Here is a 17,073-nt window from a genome sequence, read left to right as displayed (position 1 = left end):
CTCCCTTCCTTCCTTCTTTCCTTCCTTCCCTTTCCTTTCCTTCTGTTATTTTTCTGTTCCTTCCCTTCCCTTTTTATTTGTTACCATTCCTTTCCTTTCCTTTCCTTTCCTTCCCTTCCCTTCCCTTCCCTTCCCTTCCCTCCCTCCCCTTCCCTTCCAACCTGTAAGGACCAAGGTTCTCCTTTTGGCGTCTCCTGGTCGGCTTTTCCATTTGGGCAGCTGCCTGGCATGCTGGGCACGAGTTGGAAAAAGAAAGGAGGGAGAGAGACAGAGAGTGGTGGAGGGAGAGGGAGAGGGAGAGAGAGAGAGAGAGAGAGAGATAGGGGGAGAGATGGAGAGGGAAGGAGGAAGAGAGAGAGGGGAGGGGGAGGGGGGGGAATGGTGAAGGGAGAGGCATAGGAGAGAGGGAGGGAGGAAGACAGAGAGAGGAGGGAGAGGGAAGGAGATAGGCACAGAAAGGAGGGAGGGAGATAGAGGGAAAGAGGGAGGGGAGGGACGCAGAGACACGGAAAGGGAGAGGGGAGAGAAGCGCCAAGAGAGAGGGAGGGAGAGGAGGAGGAGGAGGAGGAGAGAGAGGGAAGGAGGGAAAGAAAAGGACGGAGGAGGGGGGGGGCACCATTTCAAACCCTAGGAAACCCTCCACCCTGAATACAAGGCTCGCCCATCGCCCCCTCCCCTTTCTCTCCCCCCCCTCCTTCCCAACCCCCAAGCGCAGCGGGCTTGCTCGGGCACGCGCGCTCCCCTCCCTCCCTCCCTCTCCTCCTCCTCCTCCCCCCGCGCAGAGCCCTTGGCCGTGACGTCAGCTGGCTCTGCCCCCCGTCCCGTGGCGGCCCCCGAGCGAGGCGGGGGGCGGGCGGCGCGGGTCCAGCCTCCTTCCTTCCCGGCCGGCTCACGTGAGCGGGCAGAGTAGTAAGCCGGCTGGCTCAGGAGCCGCGCCGGGAAGGGCTGCCGCCGGGCTCCCTCCGCCTCCTCCTCCCTCCTCCTCCTGGCGGGCGGGCGGGCGGGCGGGCGGGCTCCGCCGGGGACGGGGCTCGCACCGCTCCGCCGCCGCCGTCATTCCGGAGCTGGATGGCGTGGGACATGTGCAACCAGGACGCGGGCTGGAGCGAGCTGGAGGTGAGCCCGGGGGCGGGAGGAGGCAAGCCGGCATCGCTCGGCACTGCTGGGGCTCGGCTGGCCCGGCTGGCATGGCCCGCGCTTCTCTTCTCTCTCTCTCTCTCTCGCTCTTTTTCTCCTTCTCTCTTTCCCTCCCTCCCTCCGTCTCTCCTCGGGAGAAGGAAGGGGTCCGAGAAGGACTTTCCGCCGGAAGACCCTCCCGGCGTTGGGCTTTCTTGCTCACCGCTTTCCTTCTCTCTCCCTTTTTCATTCCCTCCCTCCCTCTCTCATTCTGCCTCTCGTTGCTCTCTCTCTCTCTCTCGTTCCCTCTCTCTCTTGTCGCTCTGTTCCCCTCTCTCTCATTCTGCCCCCCTCTCTCATTCTGTCATTCCCTCTCTTTCTCTCTCTCATTCTGCCTCTCGTTCTTTCTCCCCCGCCTCTCATTGCCTCTCTCTCTCTCTCTCTCGTTCCTCTCTCTCATTCTCCCCCTCACGCTCACTCTCTCGTTCCCTCGCTCTTGTCGCTCTTGCTCCCCGCTTTCTCCCATTCTTCCTCATTCTCCCTCCTCTCATTCTGTCATTCTCTCTCTCTTGTCGCTCTCATTCTCTCCCCCTCTCTCATTCTGTCATTTTTCCCTCTGTGTCGCTCTCATTCCCTCTCTCTCTCATTCTCCCCCTCTCAATCTCTCATTCTTTACCATTCTCCGATTCTTTCTCATTCTCTCTCTTTTGTCTCTCATCCACCCTCTCCTTCTCTCTCCTTCTCTTTCCCCTCCTTCTTTTCCTTCTTATTCTCTTTCTCTCCCTCTCCCTCTCCCCCCCTCTCTCTTCCCTTCTCCCCTCCTTTTCTCCTCTTGTCTCTCCCACCCTCCGTGTCCAGATTAGTCTTGGGTTGCTTCAGCACCTTTTTCTTCCCAAGCCCGGCTCCTGCCAGGGATGGCTGGGCGAGGGGGGGGGCGAGGGGGGGCGGGCGCGGAATGTCCTGCACTAGAAAACTATTTTAACGGGTGGAGGGATCCCCCCTCCCGTTCAGTCGCCATCAGAAAAGCCCGGAGCTGCTCTCCCGGCCGGCCTCTGATGGGCGAAAGGCCCCCCGGAGACGGAGAATTGGGGGGGGGGCAGGGACCTCTCGACCCCCCCACCCCTCTTCAACTCGATCCCCTCCGCTGCGCAGATCCAGCGAGCGGCGATCTGCTCCGGGCGCATCTGCTGAGCGAGGATGCTTCGAAGTTGCACCCGGTTGAATGCGCTCCTTCCTCGGCCGGGGAGAGCTTTTTTCGGCCGGAGATGCTCGTGGGGAAGACTCCGAGAAGGGGCTGGGAACGGCGGCGGCGCGCTGGGGGACGGTGGGGGGGACGACCGGGTAATAGTGGTGGGGGCCTGGCTGGTTCATCCAGACGGCCCAAAGGGTGCAGCCCGGAAGGCTTTGGTTGCTCTCGATGTTGATGGAAATCATCGTCATCATCATCATCATCACCCATCAGTGTTAGTTAATATTTGTGGTATATTTTTAAATGTTCAGTTAACTGGGTTTCACGTTGAATGCATAAAGAATCTAATAAGAAGAGACAATAAGAGCAAAACTGCGATCGGCTACGGTTCATAATGGGTGTGGGGCACGTGAAAGTGGGGGGGGCTGGGGGGGTCGGGGGGGCCAAGAGCACCTCCTTTCTAGAGGGAAGCTCAGCCTTTGTGAGCAGGCAAAGAAGGACCCTGAGAGAGAGAGAGAGAGATGAATACGCAGCCCCCAGTTCAAGAGGGGTGGGCTGCTCCCCCTCCCCGAAGTTCTCAGAACTTGGAGAAAGTTTTTGACCCCGGATACTTTCAAAAATAAATAAATCACAAAGCCTTAAACCAGAGCTCCTTCTCCGCCCCCCTCTTTGCAGTGAAAAGAAAGGGGGGGAACCCCCACCACCACCTGGGGGGATTTAGCGAGGATTTCTCTGAAGCCAGCCCGCCAGGTGCCTTCGTCAAGAGAGGAGAACCTTATGGTGGTTCTCTTGTATGGAGATACAGGATACCTGGTTGGTCTTGGGGGGAAGACTTGGTTACTTTCACCCTAGTCGTTATTTCCCCCTTGTGGTGGGACCTTCCTCCCTCCTTTCCTCCGTCCCTCTTTCCTTCCTTCTTTCCTTCTCTCTCTCCCCTCCCTCCCTCCCTCTTTCCTTCCATCCCCTCCCTTCCTTCTTTCCTTCCCTTCCTCCCTCCCTCCCTTTCTCCCTTTTCTCCTTCTCTTCCTCCCTTTCCTTCCTTCCCTCCCCTTCCTTCCTTCCCCTTCCTTCTTCCCTCCTCTCTTCCTCCATTCCTTCCCTCCCTTCTCTCCTTCCCTTCCTCCCTTATTTCCTTCCCTCCTCTCATCCTCCCTGCCTCCCCTTCTCTCCTCTCCTCCCTCCCCTTCCTTCCTCCCTCTCTCTCCTTCTCCCCTCCTCTTCCTCCATTCCTTTCCTTCCTTCCCTCCCCTTCTTCCCTCCCTTCTCTCCCTCCTCTCTTCCTCCATTCCTTCCCTCCCTCCCTCCCTTATTTCCTTCCTTCCCTCCCCTTCCTCCCTCCCTCCTCTCTTCCTTTCCTTCCTTCTCCCTCTTTCTCTCCTTTCAAATATTTCACGGAGGTTTTCAGTTTGCCGAATAAAGTTCTGTTGCTTGCGTGCGGCAATTGCTCCTCGCCGGTTTTGACTCTCAAGTCAGGCAAACCTCTGTGGATAATTCACAGGGGTTTGCCAAGCTCTTAAGTAGGTGACTTTTTATGGTGGGGCTCCCAATGTTCTAATTTTGTTTCTGGAGTCTCCAATGGATTATTGCCCTGCTGTGGATTGTGCGCCCCCCCACAAATATCCCACCACCTCCCCACTCCTCTCTTTCCACCATACATTACTCCTACGGCTCCTAGGAGCTTCTTTGAGGAAGCCCAGTCTGTGGAAATAAATGTGGAGTCGTCTATTCTTTTTCTCGTCTTCCAGCCTTCCTGCAGGAATTCCAGCCTGGGAGCGAGAAAAATGCAAGGCACCCTAGGCTTTTTCTTTGCTTGTTGCACGGAAAAGGAGCCTGTGGTTGTTTTTCCGAAGGGCAGGTTGTTTAGAACATTTTGTGTGTGTGCTGTGCATGCATATGTGTGTGTGTATATGCGCGCGTGTGTGTGCAAAAGATAACCTCTATTGCCGTTGCCAGTTTACTCTCTCTGTTGGCCGCCGTCCTTCTGAGGAATCGCCTTTTCGATTCTTAAAAGTACTTCTGGCTTCACACCAGGGTGGTTAAAATACTCGGGCATGGATTTACAGTCCAGAAGACACGTGTGTGTGTGTGTGTGTGTGTGTGTGTGTGTGTGTGTGTGTCAGGCTCAGGGGGGCATACCCCAACATCCCCGGAGGGTTTTAAGGATATCCAAGGAGGCTGCGAATATGGCAAAGGAGTTATGCCCTCCTCGCTTTCTTTTAGACAACGTCGTTGTTAAATACAGATTATTAATAAGCAGGAATTAGCCTGCCTTTCCCCCTCACACAGACACACACACACACACACACACACACATACACTCTTCCTCAAATCATTTTATTTAAAAAAAAAATCCCTTCATAGGCACTGGGGCCTCCTTAAAGGTTATGGGGAGAGGGGAGTAGACTTAATTGTGAGAGATTCATTAACAGAGAGGCTCATTTATTGTTCACTTTTTCACTAAGCCCAGAGAGGTGGAAGGTGGGAGGGAGGATGGTCCTGGTGAAGGGAGGGGAAGGGGCTTGATGGAAAGACCCAAGACGGAGAGCCATTGCAGAGGGAAGGGTCTCACTGGTGTCCCCCCAAATCCTCCTAGGGAATTAAGAGTATAGTTGGGAAGCCCTAGCCCTAGGCTGGAAGCTGGGAAAGGGAGGGGGTGGAAGTGCAGAGGTGCATCTGTGTGTGTGTGTGTGAGAGAGAGAGAAAGAGACAGACAGACAGACAGATGGAGAAAGAGAGAGAGAGAAGAAGAAGAAAGAGGGGAGAGAAAGAGAGAGGAGAGAGAAGAGGCAGAGAGAGAAGCAGAGAGAGAGAAAAGTAGAGATGGGAGAAGAAGAGAGAAAGCGAGAAGGAGGGGGCAAAAGAAGAGAGGAGAGAGAAAGAGAGAAAAGGAGAGGAGAAGAAGACAGAGAAGAAGAAAGAGGAGAGAAAAAGAGAAGAAGAGAGAGAAGCAGAGAGAGGGGAGAGAGAGAGAAAAGGAGACAGGAGAAGGAGAGAGAGAGGAGAAAGAAGGAGAGAAGGAGAGAGAAAAGAGGCAGACAGAGAAGCAGAGAGAGAGAGAACATGAAAGATGGGAGAGAAGAGAGAAAGCGAGAAGGAGGGGGCAAAAGAAGAGAGGAGAGAGAAAGAGAGAAAAGGAGAGGAGGAGGAGGAGAGAGAGAAGAAGAAAGAGGAGAGAGAGAGAAGAAGAGAGAGAAGAAGAGAGAGGAAGGAGAGGGGAAAGAAGGAGAGAGAGAGAGAGAGAGAGAGAGAAGCAAAAGGAAAGGAGTGGGGGGAGAGAGAAGCGAATGCCAACTATCTCCAAGTCAAATGAGGACAGTTAAAGACTTAGCATGTCCATCCTGGCATCCCCCAAAGGCCAAAGCTAAACTAATAACAGAAACACTTGCTCCTAATGTGCCTGGAGTCACAACTGCCAGGCTCTCTCTATATCCAGGGGGATTAATTTTATTACCATGTCAACATGGACAAGAACGGATGAGGTGGGTTTTTTCCCCCCTTCTCTCTCCGCTTTCACTTGGGCTTCTCTCTCGTATCTCTCCCTCCTCCCCGGTCCCTAACTCTCCCTCGTCCACCAGTGGGGGTTCCCCCCACTGTTGTTGTTACAAGTGACGCTGTAGTTGATCAACCTAAATGAAAATCCAAACGGAGCGGTTGTCTATTTTACAAGCCCACCGTCAGGAATGTTATTACTACATAGTTATTTCTTACTTGGCTTCAAAATGGCCTCTGCAGGCCATTTTTTCTGGTGTGTGTGTGTGTGTGTGTGTGTGTGTGTGTACTTATTCTGAGATTGCAGCCACTTTAACTAGACAGAAAAAAAGAGGTGAATTTACAAACGGAGGAGGAGCAGGAGCAGCAACAGGAGGAAGAGAAGGAGGAGGAGGAGGAGAAGAAGTAGTAGTAGTAGTAGTTGTAGTAGAGGAGGAGGAAGAGGAAAAAAGGGAAAGGGGGAAGAGGAAGAAGAAGAAGAAAAGGTAGAACAAAAGGGAAAAAAAGAAAGAGGAAGAAGTGAGGAAGAAGCAGAAAAGGAAGAGGAAGAGGAAAAGAAGAGGAAGAGGAGGAAGAGGAGAAGAAGGAGGAAGGAAGAGGAGGAAGAAAGGAAAAGAAGAAAAGAGGAAGATGTGGAGAAAGAAGAAGAAATGGAGGAAGAGGAAAAGAAGATAAAGAGGAGGAAGAGGAGAAGAAGGAGGAAGAGGAAGAAGAGGAAAAGAAGAAAAGAAGAGGAAGAGGGGGAGGAAGAAGAAGAAAAGGAAGAGGAAGAAGAGAAAAAGAAGAGGAAGAAGAAGAAAAGAAAGAGGAGGAGGAGGAGGAGGAGGAGGAAGGAGAGGGAAGGGAGATGGTAAACAACCTGGCAAGCTGTTTTGCATTCCTCCCCCCCACCCCCCTTCCTGGTCTTAAGCTTTTGACTTCCACAATGCCAACCTGGAGAAGAGCTCAAAGACTTTTAAATGACAGATTTTCCTTTGAGCAGCTATTTTATTTGTGCACAAAGAGAACGATATTTTTCTATGAGCCCACCAAGTCTATGTAACATCGATAAATCCCCCCCTTTTTTTGGTCCCTTCGAACAAGATCTATCAAGAAGTACATTGATACCTCAAGTAACCCCAGAGTGATTAACCACTTACACCCCGGAAGGATCAGAATAAAAGAGCTATTATACCCAAGCCTTCCTCTTCTACTCTGTGATCTGTTTACCTGCTTTGTATGGGATACTCTGGCCAAGGAATGTTGGCTTCAAAATTGCAGTTCCTTAATAATTGGTTAGGGATGCGGTGGCTCAGGGACTAAAATGCGGAGCTCGTCGAAAGGTCGGTGGTTTAGCGGTTCGAATCCCCAGCGCTGCATCATGGAGTGAGCTCCCGTTCCTTGTCCCAGCTTCTGCCGCTCTAGCAGTTCAAAACCACGTAAAAAATGCAAGTAGAAAAATAGGGACCCCTTTGGTGGGAAGGTAACGGCGTTCCGTGCGCCTTTGGTGTTTAGTTCTGCCGGCCACATGACCATGGAGTTGTCTTTGGACAGCTCTGGCTCTTCTTTGGCTTTGCAATGGAGAGGAGCAGCGCCCCCTAGAGCCGGAAATGACGAGCATGGATGTGCAAGGAAGGGAACCTTTACCTTTTACCGTTAATAATCCGTTGGGTGTTGAATTCATTTCTCGGTTCAAACATTGCAGTTGCAGTGAGATATGCAGCAGCTCCAATTCTACCCCGCTCCCTCCAAGATTGTACAAGTAGCCTTTGACTTTCAACAGTTCATTTAGTGTCCATTCAAAGTTACAACGTTATTGAACAAAGGGGACTTATGGACATTTCTCACACTTAACAACCATTTGCAGCATCCCCACGTCAAAATTTGGACGCTCGGCATCCATGATGGTTTGCCATGACCCGGGGTTGGGCTGGGGGGTGGGGCAGGTGATCCCCCTTCTTTAACCTTCTGACAAGCAAAGTCAGTGGGGAAACTGGATTCACTTAACAACGGTGGTAGTAACCGAACAATGGCAGCAATTCACTTAATGACGTGTCAAGAAAGAGCTGTAAAATAGAGCAAAATTCACTGAACCAATGTTTCACTTAGCAGCCGAAATTTTGGGCTCATTTGTTCAGGTCCACCTGTATTTTAAATGTTAGTAGAAAGTTTACTCCTCCTCCAACTTCGGAAAGAAACCTCTGCTTAGGTCAGAGGTCTCCAAACTTGGCAACGTAAGACTTGTGGACTTCAACTCCCAGAATTTCCCAGCCAGCCATGCTGGCTGGGGAATTCTGGGAGTTGAAGTCCACACATCTCAAAGTTGCCAAGTGTGGACATCTCTGGCTTAGAACATAGGCTGGTATATGCATGAGTTGGAAGAGCTAAGTCAACCTTAGTTGACTTCACACAAGAGCACAGAGGAAGACTAGGACATGAGAAAAAAAAACCATATCTTTGCCATCTGAGGCCCCTGAAATCTGATCGTGATCCTAACCCAACCATTTGCATTTTATCTGCTATTCCCCTCCCCTCAAATAACCACAGAATAAAGCTTCCGGTCCCCTAATCATCTTCGTTGCTCTTCTCTGCACTCTTCCCAGAGTCTCAACATTTTTTTTTAATCATGGCGACCAAAACGGGACGCAAATATTCCAGGTGTGATCTTATTTTGGAATACATACCTTGTTTCCCCGAAAATATGACCTACCCTGAAAGTAAGTCCTAGGTTGATTTTTACATGTGTGCCCAACCCCCCAAATAAACCCTAATTAAGATCCCGCCCACTCCAGAGTGGACGGGTAAAAATTAAGCTAGGGTGGGGATGGAGCGGTGGAGTTACTACTTACCTTTGGACAGTTGTAGCCAGGCTTCACACACCCTGATACCTGCCTGGCTGGTCCATTTCTTCTGCAGCCAGCAAGGCTGGCAAGGCTTTCCTGAAGGACACTGGAGCTGAGAACAAAGCTCTGGATTGATCCAGAGCTGTTATCGGCTGCAGAGGCCTTCAGGGAAGCCTTGCCGGCCACAGAAGAAGTCCCCAAGGGCCTCTGACAGTGAAAAGGAGGCTGGCAACTCACACACAAGTGAGGTTAGTCAGAGGATGATATCCCCCGAAAATAAGACCTGGTGCCTTTTTTTGTTGGCAAAAAAGTATATAAGACAGGGTCATATTTTCAAGGAAACACAGTACACAAATGCTATATGTGCCACAAATTCTAATGCATTGTGTAAATCTCAGGGTCATGGTTGTTGCAATTCATATCTACCTGTGGTTTCTACCTGGCCCAAAGAAGGCAGGTGCAGACGAGGAGAATATTAAATGCAGAACTGCCTGGTGGTGGTGGGAGAAGAATTGGATTCTTGTCCCTTCAAATCTTGGAATTGGTTCTTAGTCCTTGATGCCAACCAGTTCGTCATCTGGGTCTGGTTCCCTATTGGTAAAAGACTAATAGAATTGATCGGTCTCCTCTAGCTATTTTTAATATGAGGAAGTAATTCTATCCTTAAGAGGGGAGCAAGCTATATTTAAAAAAAATAATCCCCAATTAATGATCCCAGTAAGTTTGGCTGGAAACCAGCTGTCCATCAGCAGGCATCTAGTGGCCGTATAAGTACAGCTGATCTAGATTGGGAGGATTCCATAAATGGAAAGTGACGCTTATAGATATTGGGTCATTATTTGGCAGGTGCTCCGCTTTCTCGTGCCATGAACATATTTCAGCACCTGTTTATTGTGAGCAAAGTGTGGCTTAGCTGCGGAAGCTTGCTCTTATGTGTGTTGGGTGTAATAATTTTGGATGTGATTGGCAGAAGAAGGGAAAAGGTGGGAGCCGGGGTTGCCCTGGTGACATTTTAGATGCTGCTTCCTTTCGTGCATGAGCCAATTATGTCTCGAGATGGACAGCTGCTGTTGGAAAGACAGACTCCAGTGTCATCCCTGTGATCTCCTGCTAGTATCTGGTTTGGAGGAAGAAGGGAGGGAGGTGGAACATGGCATAACATTCTATCTAGTTCTCTCGTTCAAAGACTGCGGTTGGTTGGTTGGTTGGTTGGTTGGTTGGATGGTTGGTTGGATGATTGATTGGATGGATGGATGGATGGTTGGATGGACGGATAGATGGATGGTTGGTTGGATGGTTGGATGATTGGATGGTTGGTTGGATGGTTGGCTGGATGGTTGGTTGGATGGTTGGTTGGTTGGATGGGTGGTTGGATGGTTGGTTGGATGGTTGGTTGGTTGGTTAGATAGTTGATTGGTTGGTTGGATGGTGGGTGGATGGATGGATGGATGGAAGCAACCAAAAAATAACGGATATTAAGTGAGACATTCATTAAATCAGTTTTGCCCCATTTCATGACACTCCTTGCCACAGTTGTTAAGTGAATCACTGCAGTTGATAAGTTGGTAACCTGGTCATTAAGTGAACCCTCATGGGCTTGGCTTGTTAGAGGGTCACAAAAGGGCATCACGTGGCCCCGGGACACTCTGTCATAAATACGAGTCATTCGCTAAGTGTCCAATTTTGTATATTGCAGCAGTTGTACATGTGAAAAACATTCATCGGTCCCTTTTTTTCAATGCCGTTGTAACTTGGCACAGTCACTAAGTGAACTTGAGGACTTATCTGTACAGCCAACTCTGCTTGATTTATCAGGTGAGGGAAGGGAATTAGCAGAGAGGTAGCTATCCTTCTGTCACCCTTCTCAGCTTTCTCTTCTTTCTCTTCTTCTTTCTGCTTCTCCACAGTGTGCTGCGTTAGTCGGGGAAGACCAACCTCTCTGCCCAGATCTCCCAGAACTCGACCTCTCCGAATTAGACGTGAATGACCTGGATGACAACGGGTTCCTGGGTGGGCTGAAGTGGTACAATGACCAATCCGAAATCATCTCCCATCAGTATCCTACGGAGACATCCAACATATTTGAGGTAAGAAAAACAACCGACGCTTGTCTGAGTGAAGTTTAGTGTTTTTGGTGATGGGTTAGTCGTCTCTCAGCTTTGATCTTTGATCTGAGATTTTTTCCAAGGCTCAGAGTTATTGGATTCTGTTTCTCGGGAATTGTGGTTTTGGACTCTGCAGATATGAAATTATGGGACAGAAGCGGGATTTAGCCGGTACAGACTGGTTTGGGCGAACTGGTTGTTTCGCGAAGCATGCACTCACCAAGCCAGTTGTTACACCAGTTGGTGTAACCATTGGACAGAAGGAGAAATTCACCCAAAGCAAGCCTGCTTTAGTGGCAATAAACTCACCAACATCTTATTGGGTCAACTTGGGTTAGGTGCTACCCAGAAACTTTACAGAGGGCGGTGATTTAAACACCTTTCTCATAAATAAATAAATATGGATCTAGTTTGGAGGGTAGAACCAGCGGGGTGGGAAAATGTGACATGGACGATAGAATTTTGTAGATCTGGGTGCATTTAACCAGGTAGAATCTAGTCCTCAACTTATGACCAGATTCCGAGCAGCCAATTTCTGTCGTTAAGGGAGACATTTGTTAAGTGGGTTCCCCCCCCTTTTTTACAACCTTTCTGGCCACAGCTGTTAAGTGAATCACTGCAGTGGATAAGTTAGCAACCCAGTTGTTAAATGAATCTGTTTTCCCCCATTGACTTTGCTGGTGTTGTGGCCCACCAGCGGTCAGCAGAGCTGGCGGCAGACTCAGACAGTGACGAGGTTGGGGAGGAATAATGGGCCAATCCTGGAGTCTGCGGAAGACGAGGGCTCTGTGTTGGAGGCAAAGATGGAGCCACTGTCTGGCTGTTATCAGCTGTCTTTAGAGTTGGAGATCAGTGGGGTAGAAGAACAGCTGGAGCCTGTTCCCAGTGCGTGCATGCGCAGAACTGCCAGGAGAAGGGAACAGCTAAGGAAGAAAGGTCGACTCAGGAGTAAAAGTTCAGGTGGATGGTGGACAGCCCCTCCCATAGGGAATAAAGAGGAGCAAAAGGGGAGTGGGATTTGCAGGAGACAATTAGTTCATTTGGGTGAAGATTTGTTCCTGACTTCTTGCCAAGTAATTGCTGTTACAGCGTGGCGTTTGGAAGCTATTGGCCTGGCAACTTTTCAAGCCTGATAAAGGTCTGTAGTTGTGGAATCTCTTGAAAGACTGTTGGCTAGGATTTTGCGGGAGAGGAATTCCCTTTGACCTAAATAAAAGGAGTTTTATCGGGATGAGGAGTCGGCTTCGTGATCTCGGGAATAACAGCTAGTCAAAAGGTTGCAAAAGGGGGGGTCACGTGACCTTGGGATGTGGCAACGGTCATAAATGTGAGTCATGTATGAATTTTGATCATGTGACCGGGGGCTTGTCTTGTCATAAAGGGGATCACATGACCTCCCAGGACACCATCATAAATACGAACCGGATGAGCGTGGCGGATGCTCCCACAGCCGTAAGTGTGAACAAACGGTCATAAGCTTCAGTGCTATTGTATCTTCGAACAAACTGTTGTAAGTTGAGGACTGTCTCTATACGTTTTGCAGCTCTCCCCTATAGCAAATGCTAAGATGTGGGGAAATCAATTTTTTGGGGGGGGGAAAGGTAGACAGAAGGAAATTAAACAGTGAGTGGGATGAAACTACGTTTGCTTCCTCTGATGGCCCAGAGAGTCATAATTGGTTCGTAGTTGGTTTTATCAGGGTTTATTGTGGCCCCAGGGAATCTAATTATGATCAGCTCTGAAGAGAAACCATGGCAGTCTGGAAATGCCAGTGGCTTTAGCACCTAATTCATCATCCGTTGACTCTTTTTTATATATATAATATTTTTTAAAATTTATTTTTAATATAATCATTCCCTCTTCAGTTGAACAGTGTGTTGCCTGGGTACAAATACCTTTGTTAAACCATAATCAAAATTACCCTTCATTAAATTAATATTGATTCTGCAATCTTTACCATAAATAATATTTTGCCTATTAATTCTACACTATTAGCATAATAATATTCAACATATTTACTTATCTCTTTTCATGCATCTTTGTTTCTGTTTCTAACTCCCATTTTTATTATTTATTTATTTCCCCCCAATAATTTTTATTGTTCTTGTTCAACTTTTACATATTTTAACCTTAATATTAACAGTGCTGTGCCATTATTATTATATAAAGTAATCTCATGTAAATATCTACATTTACATACATTCATATACATTTAACTATAATCTTCTAATCTCTGTTATCTTTATTTTTATTGTTCGACCATTTATACCAATTATCCCAAATTTTGTAATACCCTGACTCTTCTTTATCTTTTAATTTTAACATCAATGTATCCATTTCAGCACAATCTAGAATTTTTTGAATTACTAATTCCTCTGAGGCTGTGTTTTGTTTCCATTTTTATTATTTAACCATTGGTAAAACAGTTCCCATGCCATATAGTATTCAGTTCACTCTTTCTCCTTCATTGCTATTATTAATCTATTCATTTCTGCACGTTCTCGTATTTATTGATTGATTGATTGATTTGGTTTGATTTGCCAATCGCTTACAAGATAATAGGTATAAGTATAAACATGAGTAAGAATGCAGAAAATAGGTAGAAATAAATGGGGACAATAGGACAGGGATGAGAGGCACGATGGTGCACTTATGCACGCCCCTTAATTTTAACCTAATCACGTTCTCATCCATAGGTATCTCTCCCCTCTCTTCCAATTTTGTTCCATCCGTTTTGACTTTTGAAAGTTCTGCGTCCAATTGCGAGCGTTTATTTGGCAGTGATTAGTAATACGATTGATCTTTGATCGGCCCAATCAATCTCGATTCGAATTGAATAGGTGGAAATCTCTTTTGGATGTGCACGAAAATTGGACGGAAAATTGACTTGTGGTCTATACCTTTTCTATAATATTGGCCCAGGACATTTTTTTATTCCACGTTTTCAACTGGAAAAAAATTCCCCTCGGGCTGCTCCCTGAAGATCAATAAAAGCAAGACAGATCTTCTATCTGTCTCTCTCTTTTTTTCCTTCAGGCTAGGAGATCTACTGTGGCCAGAGGGATAGCAACCTTTAATTTGTTGTGGATAAAAGTACTAGTTGTAGCCACTTAAAAGGCTTTAACAAGAATCCTGGAGATCTGAGTTATTTTTACTGGGGCCCTTAAGGTTTCTTATCTGTCTGATTTACAGGGTGTTTTGCCACGGGGATTGCTGGGTTGTGTGGTTGGGTCACCCATCAGCCAGATGGAGGTTGCCAGGACAAACCTGAAATTCTTCCCATTCTCCCAGATTACATTTAACATCGCTGGCTGTTAATGTTTATGAAGCTGCCTGGAGCAGGTTGGAAGGAAGGGTAGTAACGGTTGAAGGGAGAAATGTTACACTGAGCAATTCTTGTTTGCATTTTTCTTTCCTTTGAGCTCCTGTGCTGCGGGCTGCTCCAATACTTTCGGTCTCTTTCAAACAAACATCTGTTTGCATGTCAGGACAGCCAGACATAAAGATTGTTTCCACACACACACCCAACCCCTTGCCATCACTCTGCTGAACACTTAACTCCCACAGCATTCTCCCATCTTCTCATCTTTCTTAGTATCGTCTCCTGTTGGTGTCTTGTGATTTATCAATCGTTGTTTGTAACTTATGATTAGTGATTGTAACTATGATGAAGGAGAACTAGGATCTGTCACTTTGTCGTTTACATGCACACTGAGAGCTTATGTGCCAAATACAAGTTCCTTGTGTGTCCCATCACATTTGGCCAATAAATAATCCTATCCTATCCTATCCTATCCTATCCTATCCTATCCTATCCTATCCTATTCTATTCTATTCTTTCCTTCCATTCCATTCCATTAATTCTACATTCTATCCATTCCATTCCATTCTATTCTTCATTATTCTGTTCTGTTCTACTCCACCCCACTCCACTCCATTGCATTCCATTCTCCAAATTCTACACTGTATTTCATTCCATTCTATTCTTCATTCTATTCTGTGCTGTTCTGTTCTGTTCTATTTTGTTGTACTCTACTCTATTCTACTCCTACTCCTGTTCTACTCTACTTCGTTCTATTCCATTCCATTCTCCAAACTCTACATTGTATTCCCTTCCCTTCCCTTCCCTTCCCTTCCCTTCCATTCTTTATTATTCTACTCTGTTCCGTTCTGTTGTACTCCGCTCCACTCCACTCCATTCTGTTCCATTCCATTCTTCATTATTCTGTTCTGTTTTGTTTTGTTCTGTTCTGTTCTATTCTTATGTGAGAAGGTGTGAAAAACAGTTATAAGTCACTTTTTAAAGTGTGGTTGAAACTTTGAATGAGTATATGGGTTGAAACTAAATGAGTATATGGGTCATGAAGGGCCAGCTTTGGTGATTCCTCATTGGTTTCATCATTGGTTCAATTCCAGTTGCAGGTGAATTCCTTGATGTTTCTCATCATGCTTGGAACAGCTGGGGATAAGATGTTTCGGTATCCTTCCTTGGTTTTTTTTTCTGCAGTGCTTCGTTATAGCTGGCATGGTTTTAATAGCTACCTGTAGCTTCCTCAGAGTTCATATTTGATGGAAAGGTGGGGTATTTTAAACAAGTCATGTGAAGAAGTAATGGAATGTAACAATTCACATTGATGAATCTGTTGTCAAGAAGTGTTATATGGGATTTATTAACGCGTGAAGTGTTAATACCACTTTATAAGGCCTTGGCAAGACCACACTTAGAATACTGCATTCTACTCTATTTCTCTTCTCTCCTGTTACTCTTCTCTTCTATTTCTCTTCTTTCCCCTCCTCTCCTACTCTACTCTACATTTAAAATAAATATTTAAAAATTCACACTTCATTCTGTCCCTCCTTTTGCATCCTTTCATTAATGATTTTATTTCACCATTTCTTTAATATTAGAGTAACTCTTGGCCCCCAGTGACTTGGCTGCAGCAAGTTGGCTGTGGTGAGTTGGCCTTGGCAAATTGTCATAGACCCAGATTGCTCTGTGTGTGTGTGTGTGTGTGTGTGTGTGTGTGTGTGTGTGTGTATGTGTTTTGAGAGAATTTGGTATTTGTCTGCAGGAAGAATGTAGACTATGAAACTGCCACCTGATCTTTCAAGGAGCAATTTGTCATCGCTGGGATGTAACTTCTTCTCCTGGACCTTAAATACTTGCACTGTAACCCCCCGAAACCTACTCATTAACTGACATAGAGGTTATAGCTGGAAGCGAAGCTGGAGGAGGAAGCTGTATTATGGAAAAGCCAATTTTAGATCTATCCTTATTAGCTAAATAGACTGGATAATCACTTTGACTCCATTTTCACATGCTGATAAACCCAACCGGGTGAGTTCCCTGATGTTGCTTTTTGCTTTTTTTTTTGTTGTTGTTGTTTTGCAAGCTCGAGATGCCGATTGAATTTTCTCCTTGCTTTTCTCCTGAGAGGTTTATAGAAAGTGTTGTGAGGTGGCTTTCTGATCAGGAAGAGACTTTTTGTTTTAAAAACGAAAGGAAGAAAAAGAAGGAAGGAAGGAAGGAAGGAAGGAAGGAAGGAAGGAAGGAAGAAAGAAAAAGAAAGAAAGAAAGAAAGAAAGAAAGAAAGAAAGAAAGAAAGAAAGAAAGAAAGAAAGATTATTTGGCTTAAATTCAACTGCTCCAAGCATGCATTATATTCAGAAGTAAAAAGAAAAAACCAGAGAGGTAAAAAAATCAGCCACAGCCTACTAGAGTTTTTGACGTACGATCACAATCAAGCCCAGCATTTATTTGGTTCACGAGACTATTGCTTGGCGAGATTTGCGCCATTTTAAGACTTTTCCTGCCACCATTGTTAGACGAATCCCTGCAGTTGTTAAATTAGTAACACAGTTGGTTAAGTGAATTCCCATCCGCAGCACTATCCAACCTGTTCCACTACTGGTACGGTGATTGTGCGTGTATGCGCGCGCACCTAATGTGTGCGCAGCTTTCCCCACACCAGCTGAGGCCTGCAGCGCCAATCAGCTGAGAGGATAAAGAAGAGAAAAGTGCAGGGCCAATCCTGACCTTTTCTCTTCGTTTTCCTCTCAGCTGATTGTTGGAGGATTTTTTTTTTTTTTACTACTGGCAACTTTTGCTACCAGTTCGGCTAAAGCGGGGCGAACCCGTAGCCTACCACCACTGACCCCCATGGACTTTGCTTGCCAGACGGTTGCAACAGGGGATTGATTACATGACCGTGGGATGCTCCAACTGTCATAAGTACATGCCAGTTGCCAAGCATCTGAATTTTGATCACGGGAACCATTTAGGGAGGCTGCAAACGGTAGTAAGTGTGAAAAATGGCCATAAGCCCCCTTTTTTCCCCAGTGCTGTTGTAAG

The 17,073-nt window shown here is 46.9% G+C and overlaps 1 protein-coding gene across 2 annotated transcripts in view; it reads left to right on the top strand.

Moving 5' to 3' along the window:
• Positions 1–1,001: 1,001 nt before the first annotated feature.
• PPARGC1A (PPARG coactivator 1 alpha) overlaps positions 1,002–17,073 on the top strand; it is a 122,633-nt gene continuing 106,561 nt past the window's right edge. For both annotated transcript variants that reach the window (XM_087936507.1, XM_087936506.1), the window contains exons 1-2: positions 1,002–1,116; positions 10,524–10,703. In XM_087936507.1, the coding sequence (XP_087792633.1) occupies positions 1,069–1,116; positions 10,524–10,703 (228 nt within the window). In that variant the 5' untranslated portion in view covers positions 1,002–1,068. The remainder of the gene's footprint in view (positions 1,117–10,523; positions 10,704–17,073) is intronic.

The sequence above is a fragment of the Pseudonaja textilis genome, chromosome 6, assembly GCF_049901715.1.
Source record: "Pseudonaja textilis isolate UNSWEBS1 chromosome 6, rPseTex1.2, whole genome shotgun sequence".
Lineage (NCBI taxonomy): Eukaryota > Metazoa > Chordata > Lepidosauria > Squamata > Elapidae > Pseudonaja > Pseudonaja textilis.
Note: the sequence above shows the minus strand (reverse complement) of the source record. Positions and strands in the feature narration are given on the sequence as shown.